At 37.2% G+C, this 20510-nt stretch overlaps 1 protein-coding gene across 1 annotated transcript; it reads right to left on the bottom strand.

Moving 5' to 3' along the window:
- Positions 1-4879: 4879 nt before the first annotated feature.
- Positions 4880-15237, bottom strand: LOC140142158 (heat shock cognate 71 kDa protein-like). Its single transcript, XM_072164124.1, has 8 exons — positions 15030-15237; positions 12867-13121; positions 12134-12288; positions 9713-9990; positions 8270-8547; positions 7283-7521; positions 5849-6244; positions 4880-5005 (listed from the first exon to the last, which is right to left on the bottom strand). The coding sequence occupies exons 1-8, from the start codon at positions 15235-15237 to the stop codon at positions 4880-4882; spliced, it is 1935 nt and encodes a 644-aa protein (XP_072020225.1).
- Positions 15238-20510: the final 5273 nt, after the last annotated feature.

The following is a 20510-nucleotide window of genomic DNA, read 5'->3' as shown; positions in this document are numbered from 1 at the left end:
TTCAAATAAATTAGCCATTCACGACTCTCAAACCAGATTTCTAGTCTGTGGAGTTTTGAATAGGCCAGTTTGTCACTTTTAAAACTGGACCTTCGTCTAATCAAATGCTTGTAACTTTCCTTCTTGAAGTCACATTGGATTCAATGTGGTGTCATAATGTGCAGGATCTATTAAAAAAACAAATTTACCCCAATTTTGTTCAGTTTGGAAATTGTGATAATTTTTTCAAGTGTAAGTATACTTTATTGGCGCAGTATACATGAAAAATAAAACCTATTTCATCGCAGCTAGAATGTTTGCACCACTGTAACACATGAGGATATTGCCACTATATAGGAAACGGGTCTACAAACAACTTATGAGACTCAACAGTGAATAGTTGCATAATTTTAAGTATTTCAAGAAATGAAATGATATCTATCTTTCACAGAACTATTCCACTCTTCAAGAATGGAAACATCTTATAATAAATACAGAAAATAACAAATTCTTCTATTTCTACACTTGTATGTACAAAAACGATTTGGGCCAATGGGTAGTAAACAAATAACATTCAAAAGCACTATCTTCAATATCAAATTGTGTTGTACAAGCCCAGAATTTTACTCGCATGTTTCATCTTCTGTGCAGGGATGTACTTTAACACCCGCCCGAACGCCAGGGGCGGCCGGGTAACTTGCTGTCAGGCAGGTAAACTTTCAAAAGCGCCCGCCCACCTGGCGAGTAAGAAATTGAGGATGATAAATTGTTATATTGCAGCCCTCAGCTGCGCTGCTCTGGGATGTCTATTCCGAACATTTTTAGGTCTATTTTTTGGAGATAAAGTGTTCGGAAAGTCCAAACAAGCTGGGGCTATATTTGTCCAAGTTTGACCAAAAATCGGCATAATCACACTTTTTCATTCAAAAAAGGTCCACATTTTGGAAGTGAAAATGAAAAGATTCCTTTCCCTATTCCTCAATAAATACACATGCAAAGCAACACATTGTGCTTCTTTTACTGTATAAGTGGCAATTTTCGCATACAGTTATTTTCGCGATTTGGAGTGAGAGACACATTTTCGTGAATATTATTTTCGCGATTGCCCAGTCATTCCCTATACTTGTAATACAATGTACATTATGGCATACATTCGTGAGGTGTTATTTTCGCGGTTGGAGCTCTAATTGTGAAATTCGCGATTTAATAAAACCCTCGCAAAAATAACCAATTATACAGTATATTACTATTAAGTGTGGCTCTGACCCAATTATATGTCTTCTGTGCAGAAGATTTCATCAGTAATGAAATGTCTAAAACATGAGTAAAATTCTGGACTTATGCAACAAAATCTGATTTAATTATATCAGTCCTGATGAACTTAAGGTGGTACTACACCACCCTGATAAATTTTGTGACTAATTTTGCATTTTTCTCAAAAAACAACTACACACTGGTAACAAAAGTTACGTATATTATAGGGGCAAGGAATCCAATAATCCAATTACATCACTGAAATTTCAGTGATTCAAGACAAGTGGTTCATCATGTATGTTAAGAAATGAGGTACAGTGGAAACTCATTAACACAAAGTTGTGCGGAATTCAAATTTTACTTCTTGTTATCAGGAGTATGTGTTATCCAGTTCTAATAAAATGTGAAATTTATGCTTGGGAATGTAAAACATACTTCTTGTTATCAGGAACTTCATGTTAATAGGGTTTGTGTTAACGAGTTGCCACTGTACATTCAAGCTGTACCTCTTTTCTTACCATAAATAACGTACCGCTTGTCTTGAGTCACTGAAATTCCAGTGTAGTAACTGGATTCCCTGCCCCATATATACATAACTTTTATTACCATTTTTATTATTTTTTGAGAAAAATGCAAAAATAGTCACAAATTTATCGAGGGTGTAGTGCCACCTTAAGGGCATTTAGATACTTATTTTACAAACTTATTTCAGATGTCAATATTTCAGTCAACTTATTTCAGATTTAAACTAATTTGCATTGTAACATTGCTATGTATCACGAGCTGTCACTTTTGAATACACATTCATTTTTGGTTGAGCTGTCTGTACAGCCTTACCCTGGGCATCATGGGAGAACAGTATCCGAATACTTTTCTCATAACATGCTCAGTCGAAGGTTATTGACCGACGTGTTGATAATAATAAATAAATAAATAAATAAAATAAAATAAATTTTGGATTTATAAAGCGCCTTTCTCCAGATCTTAGAGGACTCAAAACGCTGTAATTTCGCTGCAATGGTGAATCATCACAATCAAATCGCATCAACTAGGTTGCTGCCGAACGGCGCACACCTATCCGCATTTAGATTGTAACATCCACCAATTATCTGTGCAGCTCCCCAAATTCCATTGGGTGAAGGAAGTTTTGATAACCAAACAACTAATCACCGATTTTTGCAATACAGGAGGAAACCGGAGATCCCGGAGAAAACCTGATACTAAGCTTACGGCTTTAACCAATGAACAAATCCTCCACCATCCACACCAATAATAACATTGAGAACAGAATTACTTAACTACATTTTTGCCAAAGAAGTTTTCTCATTACTTTCACCATAAACTAAACTAATTTGAAAAAATAAATCAGCATTAAATTAAAAAAAGCATATTAAAATTTAATATTATACATCATGTGGTTATTTTTGTCGCAATTTGGCTGTTCCATCAAAACATACCATAAAATAAATACCTCTTGATGAAACAATTCCAAAAGTTCGATTTCAACTAAATTTGTATTTTCTGTGCTGAGAAAATTGACTGGAACTGAAAGGCCCTGTACAAACTAATAGGAATTTTGTACGGGTGTCCCCTTTGACAGAGATGTGAGAAGTGGGCAGAGATGCCACTCAGTTTCACTCAAAAAACCTGAAACTGGTGAGAAAAACCTGAAAAAGCATGTGAATGCAGGCCAAAAAGCCCCAAAACTGGCCAAAAATGAATAAAAATTCGGAAATTTGGACTCAATTCAGTGATTTGCTCATCCGGACGATCGTAAAAATTATCAAAATTCAGATTTTGGTACCTTTGTCATTCTCATAGATGTGCTAACATAGCCTGCGAATGATTCAGCCGAAAGCCGTGTATTTTTAAATTTTTAAATTTTTATTTTTGTCTTAAAAGACAAAATAAGACATTTTACACGAATCTGTAATTTAGATACTGACAGTATATAAATTAGCTACATGTATTTGAATGGGGCTTCAACTTTGTCAGTACTGCTGTTTTCTTTGTTTTTTGCCAAAAAAATACCAAATGACAATTTGAATGACTTGCCCTTCACTTAGCAATTTATGAACAATTTTAATTTTTTACACTTGCACTGGGAATCACTGAATGGGTCTTTAAAACTGAATTCAGGCTAAAACCTCAAAAGTGGCATCTATATAGAAGTGGGTAAGTGCAATAGATAGAACAACTCCGACCAAGAAAATTAAGTTCCTACCTTGATTGCACAGCCCTGACTCCCACACTTGTCATGCTGGTATACTTTTAATCTGTTTTGATAGGCAAAAATGTGTATTTGAAAGCCCCACAGAATACTGTATGAACAATTAATACATGGGCAAACCGGCTTTAGACACATTTAGGTTTACAAAATCCAAACTGTTTGGATTATGTCCAATACCAACATATCTCAACTACATGAGGCTTGTTAATTATGTCACTGAGTGTAAATAATCCTTAACCCCATGAGAACTACCTGCCGATTGGCCAAAAAGAAGATTTCATTATCAACTGGCCCAATCATCAACATTGTTAGAATAATTTCACCAGGCAAAAAAATTGGGGCGTAATTATTTGCAAAGCTCCATTCTGATTGGTGATTTGCAAAAAAAAAAATGTTTGTTTGTCCATAGAGGCTTATGAAATAGTTGGGTCGGTAAGATTTTTTTTTTACATTTTTTTTTTTTTTTTTTTTTTTGTTTTTTACAGATATTGCACTTGAAACTGACAATTTGAAGACTGGTAAATAAGTCAAAACACACAGCACTTCACTGGTTTAACTCTTGAGATGGTTCTGCATGTTATACTGTTCATTTTATTTACTTTTTCTTTCTTTAAATTTGTACTAACCACTGTTTTATACGATGTCGCATCAATGCCAAAAAAAAAAAAAAAAATCCAAAAAAAAAAAAAAAAAAAGACACGGTCGGGACCAGGGTACACGGTCGGTCGGACATGGACAAACAAACAATTTTTTGGGGGGCCTTAAAGTGAAAAGATCATGTAATTGACCAATCAGAGGCAATGTTAGATCGGCAAGTAGTGCTCAGGGGGTTAAGGCTTTAGATTATCATAATTATGATGGCTGTTATATTTTACAGTATGCCAAAATGGGCTATTCCTTTGGATATCCATATACCCCTTAATCCTCCACACAGGGAGTGTGAATTCCAAAAATTACTATGAAATTGTAATTTTGTAGATTTTGAAAATTACAATGAAATAAAAAAATCACTTATTCTTTATGGACTTTCCATGGTTTTCATGGTTTTCCATCATTATAATCACATATCATTATAATCACATAATAAATAAAGGCAACAATGTGTACAAATTCACAAACTTAACAAAACTGTCTTCTTCACTATAGCTAAAATAACAAATTCTCGATCATGAGAGGATGTACCTTCTGCGTCAGCGTACTTTTCATAGAATAACACGATCCCGCGACCTGCACAACCGAACCTTGACCTTGCCTAGCAACGACCGTGTGATTGGTCAATTCTCAAAAGCTGTGTTTGCGCGTTAATCGTGTGTCTTTGCGTAGTACGCTTGACGCAAATAACTCTGCGTACCCAAGTTGGCTCTCATGATCGAGAATTTAATATTTTGGCTATAATAGGCTGGCAGGTAGATGGATCTAATCAACTTCTTCAATGGTTGGTCCGCTGCTGCCGCCTTGGTTATTGTCTTCGGCTGCACCTCCAGGCATACCACCAGGCATACCGCCTGGCATTCCACCAGCTCCTCCAGCCTGTTGGTACAGCTTGGTGATGATGGGGCGCACACCTTTTCAAGTTCTTTCTGGTGAAATTCAAACTCGTCTTTCTCGGCAGCCTACAAATAAATGGGAAAACAAACGATTAAAATATTATGGATCAAGCTTTCACTATTTTCATCTTTCCCCAAAACACGGTTTCAAGTATCACTGACAATTTCGTGAGGTGTTAAATTTGTGGTTGCTGGCAACTTATGATGAAATACATAAGAAATTTCTTAATTTTAACATATTAACGGGTACTCAAGTTTGGTTTTGGTAGGGGTGTGCCGCTGAGAATTTGAAAGTGAACCAATCAATAAATTTGGACCCATCGGTATACCAAAAGTGAAAAATTTCGGCCTAATTTAATCCAAATTGTCTTAGTTTTTTATAAATTTTCCCTAAAATTTTGGCAAAATTTCAAAAATTTAGGCAAAATTGGGATATTTTCAAAAAAAAAAAAAAAAATTTGAGAAAATTTTGAAAAAAGGACCCATTCATATACCAAAATAGGCTTTGAAAAAGGGGTCATTGATATACCAAACGGCTGAAAATGCTACCCATGTTTGCAGCACATCCCTGTGTGGTCATTTGTACTGAGTACCCCCCGGGGAATTTAACCCCTTGAGCACTACCTGCCGATCTAACATTGCCTCTGATTGGTCAATTACATGATATTTTCACTTTAATCACCAATCAGAATGGAGCTTTGCAAATAATTCACCCCAATTTTTTTGTGTGGTGAAATTATTCTAACAATGTCGCTGATTGGTCCAATCGATAATGAAAACTTCTTTTTGGCCAATCAGCAGGTAGTTCTCATGGGTTAAACAATAATTGCGGACCAACCTGATTTGCATCTATCCAATCCAATGTTTCTTTGCACTTTTCAATAATCTTAGTCTTATCCTCATCGGAGATCTTATCCTTAATCTTATCATCTTCCACCGTACTCTTCATCTGGTACGCGTAGCTCTCCAGTGCATTCTTGGCCAGGATGCGATCTTTCTGCTCATCATCCTGCGCTTTGTATTTCTCCGCATCCGACACCATCTTTTCAATCTCTTCTTTGGAAAGACGCCCTTTGTCGTTGGTGATGGTGATCTTGTTCTGCTTGCCTGTGCTCTCGTCTTGGGCAGACACGTTGAGGATACCGTTGGCATCAATGTCAAAGGTCACTTCGATTTGCGGTACGCCACGGGGTGCTGGAGGAATGCCCGCCAGCTCAAATTTCCCTAAAAGGTTCTGCAATTGGGAAAAAAAGTTGGTTAATAATTGTGTTTATTAAAGACTTGTTTTTATCCCATGAATTAGAAATGAGACGTTTCATTTATCTATTGGTTCACAAACCAAACTAGCATTGCTATAAACAATATCTATCCAACTCTGCCTACTGACTGATATTACAATGTCACATGTAAAGGCATCTATGACACTTTTTTTTAAATAAGTCATGGGAAATGCTCAGAAGGGTCTGGAAAATCTTTTCTGCCATATTGGCAAATTTGTATCCGCACATTCTATTCGTTTCCATGGCAATGGTCATGATATTAAAGGGAATGTCACATTTTAACTAGCAATGTGCAATAAGTTCAAGAAAGTAAGAGAAAGTAAGAAGTAATTAAAGAAAACATGTGAAAACAAAGGAGTGCATTTATTCAACTTTACTAGTGTGATATTTCGATTGATGGTTAGTCACTATTGACACCCCCTATCACAGGGGCTATTTTAACGTGCCTCACTGTCACGTACGTGACGAGATAAAATATTCGTGCAGTGACAATTAACCATCCGTGTAGATATGCTTTAATAGTAGACAATGGTAGAGCCTTTCTTACGGTCACATTCAGGGTAAAAATGTCAATTTTTTTTAATTTTTGAAACGCGCTCTACTTCATCAACACTTTTATCTCATTGCACGAACGTGACGGTGAGGCACGTTAAAATAGCCCCTGCCCTATCATCTTGCCACTTCAGGCCAAATATAGCGTACAGAGCTTAATTTCCAGGGGGGAAAACTTGGTCGCATTATTACTTTACTGGGATAAATGCACATGAAGCACACATAAGTCTACCATTTTAAAGCTAATAGTCCAAAATTAGTTTAGCTTTGGTATAATACAGGACTTTAATAAAAAAGATGCCAATTTCAAAATTTGGTCCATTTGGGTCCATTTTGTTGTGGTATTTTGAGCCAGAGGAGTCATTAGCTTTTAAAAATGTGACATTTAATGTAGTGGAAAACTAGTGAGTTGGAGCCAAATTTTGTTTGCGATCACTTACATTGTCCCTGGTCATACCACGCTCTCCCTCATAAACCTGAATCAATACACCGGGCTGGTTATCCGAATAGGTGGTGAATTTCTGGGTCTGTTTTGTTGGGATGGTCGTATTACGCTTGATGAGCGACGTCATCACACCACCAGCCGTCTCAATACCAAGTGACAGAGGGGCAACATCAAGGAGCAGTAGGTCTGAAACTTCTTCTGATTTGTCTCCTGAGAGGATTGCAGCTTGCACAGCTATAATGAAAGACAGAGATAAAAACACTTTATCGCGTCTGACGTCATCAAACTCATCTCTAGCAGGGTTTGTTTACAAGTGTCGTGATGACGACTTACTGAATGCGGCGGTATAAGCGGGCCCCTTATTGTTAATTTTGCACCTTAAAATATACAAACCATCTCAAAAGTTAGGTCTTTATAGTAGGAAACTTTCTTTCCCGAAGGCACCATGTCAACCATACATCACAGATAGTGAAAACCTATCTTTTTCTTACAACCTGAAGCTAGACAAACAATTTGGTACAAGTTTCATGAAAATCAGGGCAACTTAAATTTTTTACCCCTGTACAACTTGAAAATTGACCTTCGGCCCTTTTTGGCACATAACTCCACACGCACAAAATTTTCATTTTTGTGATCTTTATGACCAGAAGGATAATTTGATATATGCTAATGAGTGAAATCGGAGCATGTTTAATTTTGACCCCTGTATAACCCTATGGGGTCATTTCTGGGGTCATTTTGAGGGTCATTGTGATTTTAAACAACGCTTGCTCACCGCATTTTTTGGATTTAGCAGGTCCCAATTAGTAAAGATACCTATAGGTGATCAACTTTTGCTAACAAATGCCTTGCAAAACCTGAATTATTGACATTTTGTCTAGTCTGATAGTATAGCATAGTATAGTATAGTATAGTATAGTATAGTATAGTATAGTATAGTATAGTATAGTATAGTATAGTATAGTATAGTATCGTATCCTACCTGCTCCATAAGCCACCGCTTCATCAGGGTTGATGCTTTTGTTCAACTCCTTGCCATTGAAGAAATGCTCCAACATCTTCTGGATCTTGGGGATACGTGTGGAACCACCCACAAGGACTATTTCATGGATCTTGGCTTTATCAAAGCCAGCATCACGAAGTGACTTCTCCACTGGCTCCAAGGTACTCCTAAACAGATCACCGCAGAGTTCCTCAAAGCGAGCACGGGTGATGGAGGTGTAGAAATCGATGCCCTCAAAAAGCGAGTCAATTTCAATGCTGCAATAAGAACAGGTTGAACATATTTAGTAAGAGATGGTGTTGCATTTATATTCACATTTGGCAGGTGTACTTAACCCCCTGGGCACTACCTGCCGATCTAACATTGCCTCTGATTGGTCAATTATACATGGTATCGTCACTTTAATCACCAATCAGAATGGAGCTTTGGAAATAATTCACCCCAATTTTTTGCCTGGTGAAATTATTCTAACAATGTTGCTGATGATTGGTCCAATTGATAATGTAAACTTCTTTATGGCCAATCAGCAGGTAGCTCTCATGGGGTTAATAGCTGCATTATGCTCAAGTATAATTGAAGATCCTGGTTCTAAAAGGGAGTTAAGCCACAATAAGTGCATTTCGAGATAAATGGCAATGAAGTTTTTTAAGGCTATGCATTTTCAATGCAAGGAGGTAATTTTGCCTGGTATTATTTGTGATAACTTTGTTTGCTTAATTGATTTGTTATTTTTTAATTAATCCATCAATTATTTATTAATACATTTATTTAGTTATTTATAAGTTTTTACAAGCATTTATACAAAGCACAGAGTACCACCGTGTATAGTGAGTATCAAATTCAGATAACTTCCTCCAAGGCATAGATTGGGGCAGTCAGGGGGTAAATGCTTTTCATAACTGACTATGATACACATGTATAGTTATGTCCGATGGCTTTACGCCCCCTCCAAAGGATGGAGTATTATCAAGGTACACTTACCCTTCTGAACTTTGGAAATGTGTAAATTGCAGCCAATATAAAATACCTTTTGTTTTAAGAATAGGAATAGGTCTTCACTTAACCCCTGGACACTACTGGTCATCTAACAGCATTTCTGATTGGTTGATAACTTGAAATGCTCATTTCAATTGCCAATTTGACTATGATTTAAACTATTTATGGTCAAACTTGCATTTGTAGATGATCTTATTAATACATTCCTTGATTGGTTCAAAATTGGACACAATTCATTTTGGCCAATCGGCAGGTAGTTCTCATAGGGTTTGCCCCTACTTCACATCCTCTAGCATGTCTAATACCTTCCTTGATTGGTTCAAAATTGGACACAATATTCATTTTGCCAATCGGCAGGTAGTTCTCATAGGGTTAATTTAAATTACCCTTTGCCCCGTACTTCAGATCTTCTAGCATGTCTAATACCTTGCTTGTGAACTTGACGACAGAGTCCTCTTAGCTCTCTCTGCAGCTGTTCTCAGTCTTCTCAGCGCTCTCTTGTTACTAGACATATCCTTCTTATGCTTTCGCTTGAATTCAGTGACAAAATGGTTCACCAGACGGTTGTCAAAGTCCTCTCCTCCCAGATGGGTGTCTCCAGCGGTGGACTTCACCTCAAAGATGCCGTCCTCGATGGTCAAGATGGACACATCAAATGTGCCTCCGCCGAGGTCAAAGATTAGGACATGACGCTCACCTCCAACCTGTGAAAGATATATACAAATGCAAAACTTAGTGTCAGCCCTGGTGAAAGATTGCTTCATTTATAATTATCTTTTAATTGTGGTTGATAAACATCTTAATGATTTTGATTTTAAATAATGCATTTCTTCCAAATATTCAATTTGTGACTCTTTATTAGCATGGTAGCAGCAGAGAAAATTAGCAAAATAAAATGTTGCATTCTACTTGGATCAAAAGCTCACTATAAAAAAAACTTTCAATTTATCTTCACAGACTTTTGTTGAGGATAAGTAGTTTCCAACAGCTTATTTTTATACAAAATATAAAACAGCATATACATAGGGTCTTTTTATCTTTCCAGTTTCTGTTTTTGTTTTCGTATGTCATTGTTATTCTGAAGTGTTAGACTCCCAGGTGTGACCAATCTTTTTATTCTAGCCTTTTGTCAGCTACTAAATAATAAGCAAGTGAATTTTTGTTTTCGTTTTGGCAAGTTATATTAATTTCTGACATGAAAACTTGAGATGAGAGGTTTGGTGCTAATCTAGAAAAAAGATGTGTCTAAATTTTGCGGTCTTAAATTCGCGATAAGTTGTACGGCTTTAATTGACTTGCGTTTGGTGTATAGGCTCGTAAAATAGTCTAGCATCGAAATATATACTAACCATGTTGCTAAGTAGTAAGTAAGGCTGGCATTTTCGGCGGGTAAATGGGTACCCGCCGAGATTACATTACCGGTAGGAAAAATTTCAAGATGTTTTGTATTTTTAATATGAAAATTGATAATTTGTATTCATGTCATACTCTATTAATGATTTCAAAATGCATTCAAATTCAATGCATTTTGAAATCATTAATAGAGTATGACATGAATACAAATTATCAATTTTCATATTAAAAATACAAAACATCTTGAAATTTTTTTTTTTTTTTTTTTTTTTTTTAGGTCAACCATGAATGATCCTAGCATTTAGGTCCACCGACACTACAAAATTTTTCAATTTCGGGTACCCGGTTACCCGCCCGAAAAATGCGCCGGGTACCCGGGTACAAAATTATCCGAAAATGCCAGGCCTAGTAGTAAGCATAAGTCGGTCCGATTGGCGATTAAACGAGACACTGAAATGGCCGAATATCGCCCAATGGGCGTGCAAGTGGCAATTTAGTAATCATGTTATATTGATATGCAATACAAAAGAATTGCAGTCAAGCGAAGGTAATTTATTCTATTCATTCTTCACAATAGCAATTGTTAATCTGATAATTCGCTGTCATAGTGCATGTTAGTAACCATTGGTTACTGCTCCAAGCCTGGGCTCATACACCTGTTCCGAATTTTGATATGCCATTGGCTTTGTGTTGTGATCATTTCGATCAGTGGTTCGTAACAAAGAAAGCGTGATCAAGTTGACCTAACAACGGTCATATTCTAATGTGCAAAAAAACAGCAAAAAGGTTGGGCCTATATGCCAGACCCGAGTTTATTTTAAATGTTTATTTTTGCGGCGCTGATCATTGATCATACTGATAAATTTTTTAAAGAGGGAAGGAAGGGAGATACTTGAGACTGACAGACTGAACATGTGAGAGTGGGCGAGGGAGAAAGAGAGGAAAGGGAGGGACGGAAAGACTAGAAAGAGAAAAACACGAGAGGAGAGAGAAGGGACCGGGTGGGAAGACTGGACGGGGAGGAAGCGAAATAGGGAGATATACATTGATACAAGGGAAGGGTGACACTGCGGCCGTGCGATCGGTTCATAAACGGACCTTTTGTGATTTAATGGCTTATGTTCAACGTTTTTACAGAAAAAAGCAGACCTTTTCATTCGGATTGGCATTTTGTCACACTAATGTGAACCAATTTAACAACATCAACACCGGTGTTCTGTAATCTTATCTTATCCAGCCTTTATTGACACAGGCATTCACCTCTATTGAAATAAGCTGATTGGTATTTCAAACTTAACAATGAATTCAAGTTACTCACGTAATCCCTTTCGTTTTCGTATCTGAACAATAGACTTACGAAAACTGAAAAGATAAAAAGACCCATAGGCCAGGCTGCCTATGCCCAGCAATGTACACTTGACTCTTGAGAAAGACACAAGTGTCAATGTGTACGTGTATACATAGGCTGCCTGTGCTCAGACTCTTGATACAAACCTTTTTGTCTAAGCCATAAGCAATTGCAGCAGCAGTAGGTTCATTAATTATTCTCAAGACAGTGAGGCCAGATATGACACCTGCATCTTTAGTAGCTTGTCTCTGTGAGTCATTGAAGTAGGCTGGTACTGTGATAACTGCATTGGATACCGCCTCTACAAAAGTAGCAAAGTGGGATAGATAACAGCATGAAACTAACAATATTGTATTGTCTCTGACTGACAGGTTTGCACAATACCCTCTGTGCTAAAGCCCCCCGGCTTTGGTGGGTATGGTCCCCCAGAATTTTGAGGGGGTCTTTTGGAGCTGCGAACCGGGTTGCAAACAAGTAAAATGGGGACTTTTGGAGTTGCGATCAGTCAAAATCAAGGGTCTTTCTTGGCTCTTTGGTTGAAAATCGCCTGAAAAAACCATGAAATGTAAGGAATTAGCAATTTTGGGGTCTTTTAGAGCTGAAATGATCAAAATCAAGGGTTTTCAGAGCTCTATTTTGGTCAAATATAGGGGGTCTTTCGGAGCTGCGAAATCCAAAAAGGGGGGTCTTTCCGGGGCAGCATACCCGTATGGTCATTTGTGTTAAGGTATCGATGACTTATAGCATCACTCCCTGGAGATGTAATAAATTGTATCAAGCATTATAATTAACAGTTGCATAGTGTTATTGTTTTTCAATTAAATAAAAAACAAATGCACTGTACAATGTTTAGCGTACGATAAAAAGAGTCATCAGTACCTCTTTGGGCACCAATAGCTATAGGACCAAAAAAGATGTTGTGCTTTACCTTGCCAAGATAAGCCTCTGCTGTTTCCTTCATTTTGATCAGCACCATAGAACTGATCTCCTCTGGGAAGAAGGTCTTGTCTTCGCCTTTGTACTCTACTCTTATTTTGGGTTTGCTAGCATCATTGACGACTTGGAAGGGCCAATGCTTCATGTCGGCTTGCACTGAACCCTCGTCAAAACGACGACCAATCAATCTCTTGGCATCTATAATGGTAATTATCAAATAGAAATGCATTTACTGATTCAGAGCTCATACTGTTAAGCAAATAATACTTCTTGTGTGAATGGTAACCCAAAAGATTTGATAAAACTGCATTGACCATGGATAATGAAAGTTTTACATTGACACTTATGCACAGCAATCTTGATTTTATTAGTAGATTTTTAAGGGATCTAAAATGAGCGTTTATTGGGTTTCGACAGTATTTTTTTGTGGGACATGAGAGCACCTCAGACCTATCGATTGCATTCTGAATCGAAGCATGTCTTTCTGATATCAAATAATTTTCATTTTTGAAAATCACAATATAATACAAATTTTATGACAAATTATAAAATTTGATATTTTTCAAATTTTGATATATAACAGTCCTCGAAGTAAATTATATAAATCTAATGACATATTCTTAAAGTGTATGTAGCAGGGAGGAAAAGCCGACGGTCAATTGAAAATTTTGACCTTTCATATTGAAGATATGGATTTTTTTCCCAAAAGACCTAATTTTTTTTGGTGTTTTGGGAAAAAAATCCATATCTTCAATCTGAAAGGTCAAAATTTTCAATTGATCGTCAGCTTTTCATCCCACCTACATACACTTTAAGTATAAATCATCACATTTATAAAGTTTACTTCAAGTACTGTTAAATATCAAAAATATCAATTTTAATGATTTGCCATAAAATGTGTATTAAATTGCGAATTTCAAAAAATCAAAATTATTTGATATCAGAATGACATTCTTCGTATTCAGAATGCAATTCGATATGTCTGATGTGCTCTAATGTCCCACAATAAATACTGTCCAAACGCTCATACCCCATCCCTTAAATACTTGTCCTTTGAGGTAGATGAAAATGATGTTGAATGCACTGTGTGGTGTTCATGTCTAGTACTAGATTGCACAAATCCATTGATTCAGATTGAGAAATATCTTACAGGGTTCCTGCATCTTGAAGCCTTTAAAATTCCACTCTCCACTTCCCAAATTTTAATTTACTCAAAATGATACTTTTGGTAAAATTCCAATTTTCAAGGACCTTGTGCAAATTTCCAAGACTTTCAAGGCCTTGAGAAGGTGTTTTCAAATTCAAGGACTTTCAAGGACAGTGGGAACCCTGTCTTGTCATGCAAGTATGTGATCATAAGTGACATCATTTCATCTGGAACTTGATTGAATGAAATTGATGGTCAAGTCCCTTTATCTTTAGCACACATTCTAGAGTTAGCAGTATATAGGCCCTATAGTTTATCCCAGCAATGATCAGGCAAACCTCTTGTCTGATGCTCAATTTCAACTGATATCTTGCAGTCAGGTCACAAGACTGATTATATCGGAGAGATATCACTTTGTCATCAATGAATGAACCAATGAAATCATTTGAATCAATATAACCTTACATGTGACGTCCATGTCAAAACCAGACACTTTTGGGCAGGATCGTATAAAATATGGAGAACTGGTCAAAAATCTGCCCGGGGGTGATTTTTTCACAATTTGGGTTTGTTGCGAATTAGTGATGTTATTAATGTTTAAAACATTGTCTGATAGTTTCAGATCGTAATATAACTGGCATCTTGTATTTCTTGAGACATTTTTCAAGGTAATTCCTACTCTCAACATTGTCAATAATATTTTTGAAGGTTGATATCTCAATTTCCAATTTTATAATACCATAACTTACAAATATCTTCGCTTAGGATTAGGAATGTCCGATTTCATTGGGGAAAACGGCGTAGTGGAGCAAAATATCTCTATATTTAAGATATGTAAAAACCTCAATATTGATAACCTGCCCAAAAGTGTAAAGTTTTGACATTGGACATCATGATTAAAATGCAAAAAAGCTAAAGCTTTCATTCCAGACTGAAATTCATTATATTTTCGCACTTACCAAAGACTGTGTTGTTTGGGTTCATGGCCACCTGGTTCTTGGCTGGGTCTCCAATAAGACGTTCTGTGTCTGTGAAGGCTACATAGCTGGGAGTTGTACGGTTACCTTGGTCATTGGCGATGATCTCTACCTTGCCGTGTTGGAAGACACCTACACAAGAGTAAGTGGTTCCGAGATCAATTCCAATTGCTGGTACTTTGGCTGCCATTGTCTGGATTTATCTGAAAATGGAATTGAAGAGATACATGTACCATCATGACCATGGAAATGAAGGTATTCTTTTTTTTTTTTTAATAATAAAAATGAAATTAGTACGCATCCTCAAATTTCAGCTTGGACAAATGATACTCCTGAGGTCAGAAAAATACAAAACTAACAATTTTCAAATTAAAAAAATATCATTCTCTTTGACAAGTTTACCAGAAATAAAAGCTCAATACAAATTCCTTATGGATGAGTCAATGTACGTTTAATTTAAACAAAATCAGATCCATCATTTTTGCTGCATCTCTAAAAGACCTCTCGGTAAAAACAAAATACATTTTTTGCCAAAATTCAAGGCCAAATAAAAAAATGGTTTGGTCTCAAAGTTCACGCAGGGATTAGTTTATTCACCCACATTAGTTAAAAATAAAAATTTCTTCTTTTTTATTTTTTTTCAGAAAAAGTAAAAAATATGATTGAAATGCTGTTTTGACAATTTTAGACCCCTGCTCTTAGATTACTTCACTTCAATACAATAGCAGCATCACTTTATTGTTCAATACAACACTTCATACAGTAGAATAGGACCTTGTGGTTTTTTTCAAATTTGAAAAAAATCTCTGGGAAAAAAAAACGCATTTCGCATTAGTTTTTCAGAGTTGGAAGGAGCTTTGAGACAAACCTTTTTAAAATTTGACCTAAATACTCTGATTTTAATCAAAGTGATCTCAAATTGTTGTACTTTAAACAACATTTTAAACAAGTAATAGTTTGCCATATCTCAAGTTTTGTTACCGGTTTCACATCACAAAATAGGTCAAGGTTATTATTTATGTTCAAAAACTGTCACCCAATACAATCGTATAACTACATTGTATTGTGAAGTCCTGAAATAGAATACACTGTATAAAAATTCCTTGTGTTTATCCTTTGAATAAGAGGAACTCGGATCTGGGACCGTTCACAAACACTTGTTAGGGGGGCTTGATGCAAAAAAATTGCATTGAGCAAATTTTTTGCCCCCCATATCTCACAAATTTCAGGGCCCCCTCAATTTTCCCGGGAAAATGTGTGGTCAATTTTTCAGGGCCCCCTTAGGAGGGTCAAAACATTTAAGACCCCCTAACCATTTTGCATCAGGCCCCCCACCCCAACAAGTGTTTGTGACCCATCCTTCGTTCCTGCCGGCAATTTGGCTTCAAGCAGATGGCAGTTATTCATGTGACAGGGTGTAGAAGAGCCAGTTTTGGGATGTGTCCCAATACTACATTGGTAATTAATATAGACATAGGAGATACTCTAGTCCCACCAAGTACCCGCAAGTGGTGCTATATTCCGTTTATTATCCCAGTATCCGCTAGCTACCAGATAATATCCCATAAAGTAACCCCAAACCCCGATATGTTACCTTTTTGCTATGGGATATAATGTAGTCCTACTGGGAGACATGTTTTTACATCAATTCCCATGATGGGGACTTACTTTTTTTGTACTGCATGTTGTTCTCCCAGGTTGTGGTTTTCCTTTGTGGAGTATTTTTGTTGCCAGGTTTTGTTGTAATGAGTAGTCCAACAGGGGGAGATGTTATTTAATGAAGTCCTACTGGGAGACAAGTTTTGCCATGAAGTTTTACTGTGTAAACTAGTGGTGTGGGGGAGGGGTAGTTTGTCTGTTTTTAGTGTCAGTGTAGTCCTACAGTGAAATTATTTTACTTAGTCCTATGCCCGGGGGTCCTATGGGGAGAAGCCCCGGGAGAAGCATTAACACTTGACAGTAGTCCTACTTTTTAGTGACTGTCGTTGTACGAGGGGCTTTTACTCCCCAGATGCCTTCAGCAATCCTCAAATGGTCACAACATGCAAAGATTTCATGTAAAACTTGGCAACAATCAAATCCAAACTCTTTGCATTTACGTGCCGGGCATTTAAGGGCGATATACTAGATGTTTTCAATCAACATGTACTGAGGCGGATAATGCAATATGCATATCAAGTGAGATGTTCCCCACGGCAGAAATCATAAATCTGACCAGCCGTTTTGCAGGTTCATGCCCCCATATAGCTCCATATACCAGGCACGAGAATGATCATCCATAAAAAAAACCCTGGAAAGTTTGAAAAAGCCTGAAAAGGCATGTGAAACGAGGCTAAAAAAAACGTAAACCAGGAAAATTCTCATGCCTGAATTATACAGATATTACAGAAGTGCTCACTGCTCAGACAGTTATAAAGTAGACCTCAGGTCATAAAGATTCAAGAAAAATATAGTTTGACCTATCTGCATCAAATTAAAAAAAATACTCATATATACATGTATATGTAAAGCCCATCTTTATTTGTATTATGATGATACCATTTTGATCAAAACCCGAATTGCTCAAATCTGACCCAAAACTTGACCTTTGACCCTCTTGCTTAAAACTACAGGTACATCGTAGACGGGTCAAGCTATACTTTTCCTGAATCATAATGACCCGAGGAGGAATACATTGGTGTAGTTTTTATTTAACACAATCCAACCACATTTGCAATTTGACATCTGTAACAGGGCCACAATTTATCCCACAAAACTACTGTTCAGATTATTTGTATTTGTAGGTTTTGGCATACTGTAGACCCACCATGTTCAAATTCGTATTTCTGCTAGTAGGGAACAACTTATTTGCCTCACTTATGTACAAAGTTTCAATTTTTAATATTGTAAACTACAATTGTATTTTAAAATCTGCTAACACAAGTCCCCATGATTTTTCAAACTAAAATCCATTCCCAAGGCCCAATCAATTTTGTGTAGAGGTTCCACTATAGTACTGCGTTTTGAAAGACAATAGAATTTTTGCCAATTAAGTTCCTTAGGATTGTCAATAAAATATATAGTTCAAAATTCTAAAAAATCCAAAAATTTGATGTTATATACCTCGATCAATGAGTTCCGTGCTAACACTTCCAACTTTCTCGCAAGAAACACTGACCAATATTTGCACTTCGACGTCATAACAATAATGGATAGGAAAGACAACGTAATCACAGATGAGGAAGACTAAAAGGTGAAAGTACACAATATCAAAGCTCCCAAAGCTACACAGCCCAGGGAGGGGGCACTCAAGTTTCGCAGTGTACACATGTGTGACCAGAGATTTTCAAAACATACCCTAAACAGGATTTGTCCTTTTGTGCAAAATTCGCTGTTGTAGTGCACGTTACAATATGACCGTTGCTAGGCCAACTGGATCATGCTTTCTTTGTTACGAACCACTGATCGAAATGATCACAACACAAAGCCTATGGCATATCAAAATTCAGAACAGGTGTATGAGCCCAGGCTTGGAGCAGTAACCAATGGTTACTAACGTGCACTACGACAGCGAATACACCCCTAAACAGGAACTTGGCGCGATTTTGCTAACAGGATTGCAACTGAAAAATACCCCGAAGCAGGATATTATCTGAAAGGTACCACCCTTACTGGTTTTCGATATAAAAATAAACCCTTTAGTATGGTATAGAGGTTATCCGTGTTCTATAAGCTGCATATCCTATCAACGACTGCTATACCTTGTTTAGGACTTTCAAAAGAAGTACCTGCATGTACAACCATGACTGTTTCGAAATAGCCCGCCAAAGTCATGCAGGTAAACTCCGAGGTCATGCATTGAATTGGTTGGAATGAGGAATACTATGGGAACTAGCGCCTTTTGTTATAAGTCACGCATGAGTAAAGTGGATAACCTCTATTAATACATGTTTTTGTTTATAATTTCCTAATATCTATGCTTGGGCGATGTTCCCGATACTTAACATGCATTTTGTGAAATAGCAGGATCCGAAAATGACCTCTGAACACACCAGGCTAGAAGTTTAAAAACAACCCTTTTCCTTAAAACCCGAGTTTTTGAACCCCTAAACGGGATTTGCGTTCGTTCTCTGAAAAGGACCCTTTTCTGATCACCAGGAGAGCATTAAATAGCTCTTCTGGAGGCTTCAAGGAGAGCTGTTTATAACATTTGCACTAGAATGTAAGGAGAGAATGGTAAAAATTAGTCTCCTATATCAGCTTTAAGGAGCAGTACAGAGTGATTGCTCTTGCTCTCCTCAAAAGGCAGTCCCTGGGTCACACATGTGTACACTTTGAAACTTCAGTGGCCCCCTTGGGCTACACAGAATGGTCCTTTAAGCAAACAAAACAAAAAGCAAATCGCAAGACAAGAAACAAACAGGAGTCCAAAACTAGGGGGATGGCAGTCAGCCTTTAAACCACATCATACACTTAGAAATTTGTTGGTCCATCCAAAAGATCCATGGGATGTAACCCAAACATCAGGCTGTGTGTACGAAATACCATGTCTCAATTGTGATAAGTCCTCCATTGGTGAATCGTCCGCTTTTTGGCACCAGACCAAAAGAACACAAAACCGTAGCTGGAAAGGCTTCAAAGAAAGCCTTCACGAAGATCCCGGGGAGGGGTGGATAGCAAATCGGCAATAACGGATGTTTCTGATGAAAACCATGTTATTGGGTGGGAACAATCGGAAATCAAAGCCAGAGAACAGATCAGAAAGATTTAGCAAGCCATCTGGATAAGAAAGGCAGCCAAAACACTCGGAGACAAAGGGAACTACTTTCTTCCACATATATACATGACCAAGTCCCAAATCAAGCAGCAACATAAATGTCAGCTCCGCCAGGAAACAGTCATTGAGGTGCAGGGTTTGGTCATTCAATTTAAGAAAGTGGCAAGTGTTAGCACGAAAATGTCATTGATCAAGGTATGCAACACCAACATTTTTAAGTATGCAAGACCAGGAGAGTTACTGAACTCCAGCTATATTTCGAGTACCTTCAGCATGTTTTTGCAAATTGTCCAAAATTGAAAATAAGAGCTTTTACAAAGCACATATATACAATTGAAGGTCAGGTGCATGGTAAAATATTCAATAGGTACCGTATTCATTCCAATAAGCACCCAGGGCACTTAAAAAGTCATTTTGGGGGCGTTTACTTTTACACGGTTTACCCAATCTTCTCCGACCAGGCGTTTATTAGAGAAGTACGTTATAAAAGAGTCCCAAGACGTTCTAGTAGCTTTTCTGATGCAGAAAATGTATTGCAAGTTTACAGCTATTCATCAACGTTTAAATCCATCACTTCAACATTAATCGTACCCTTTAGCAAATTGAAAATACCCTTATTGGGGTATGGGCACATATTGGAATGAATACGGTACACAAAATTTGTCCTAGTGGGAGCCCAGTCTCTCTTTTCCAACTCTTTGCAAATC

This window comes from Amphiura filiformis, chromosome 20 (genome assembly GCF_039555335.1).
Source record: "Amphiura filiformis chromosome 20, Afil_fr2py, whole genome shotgun sequence".
Taxonomy (NCBI): domain Eukaryota; kingdom Metazoa; phylum Echinodermata; class Ophiuroidea; order Amphilepidida; family Amphiuridae; genus Amphiura; species Amphiura filiformis.
Note: the sequence above shows the minus strand (reverse complement) of the source record. Positions and strands in the feature narration are given on the sequence as shown.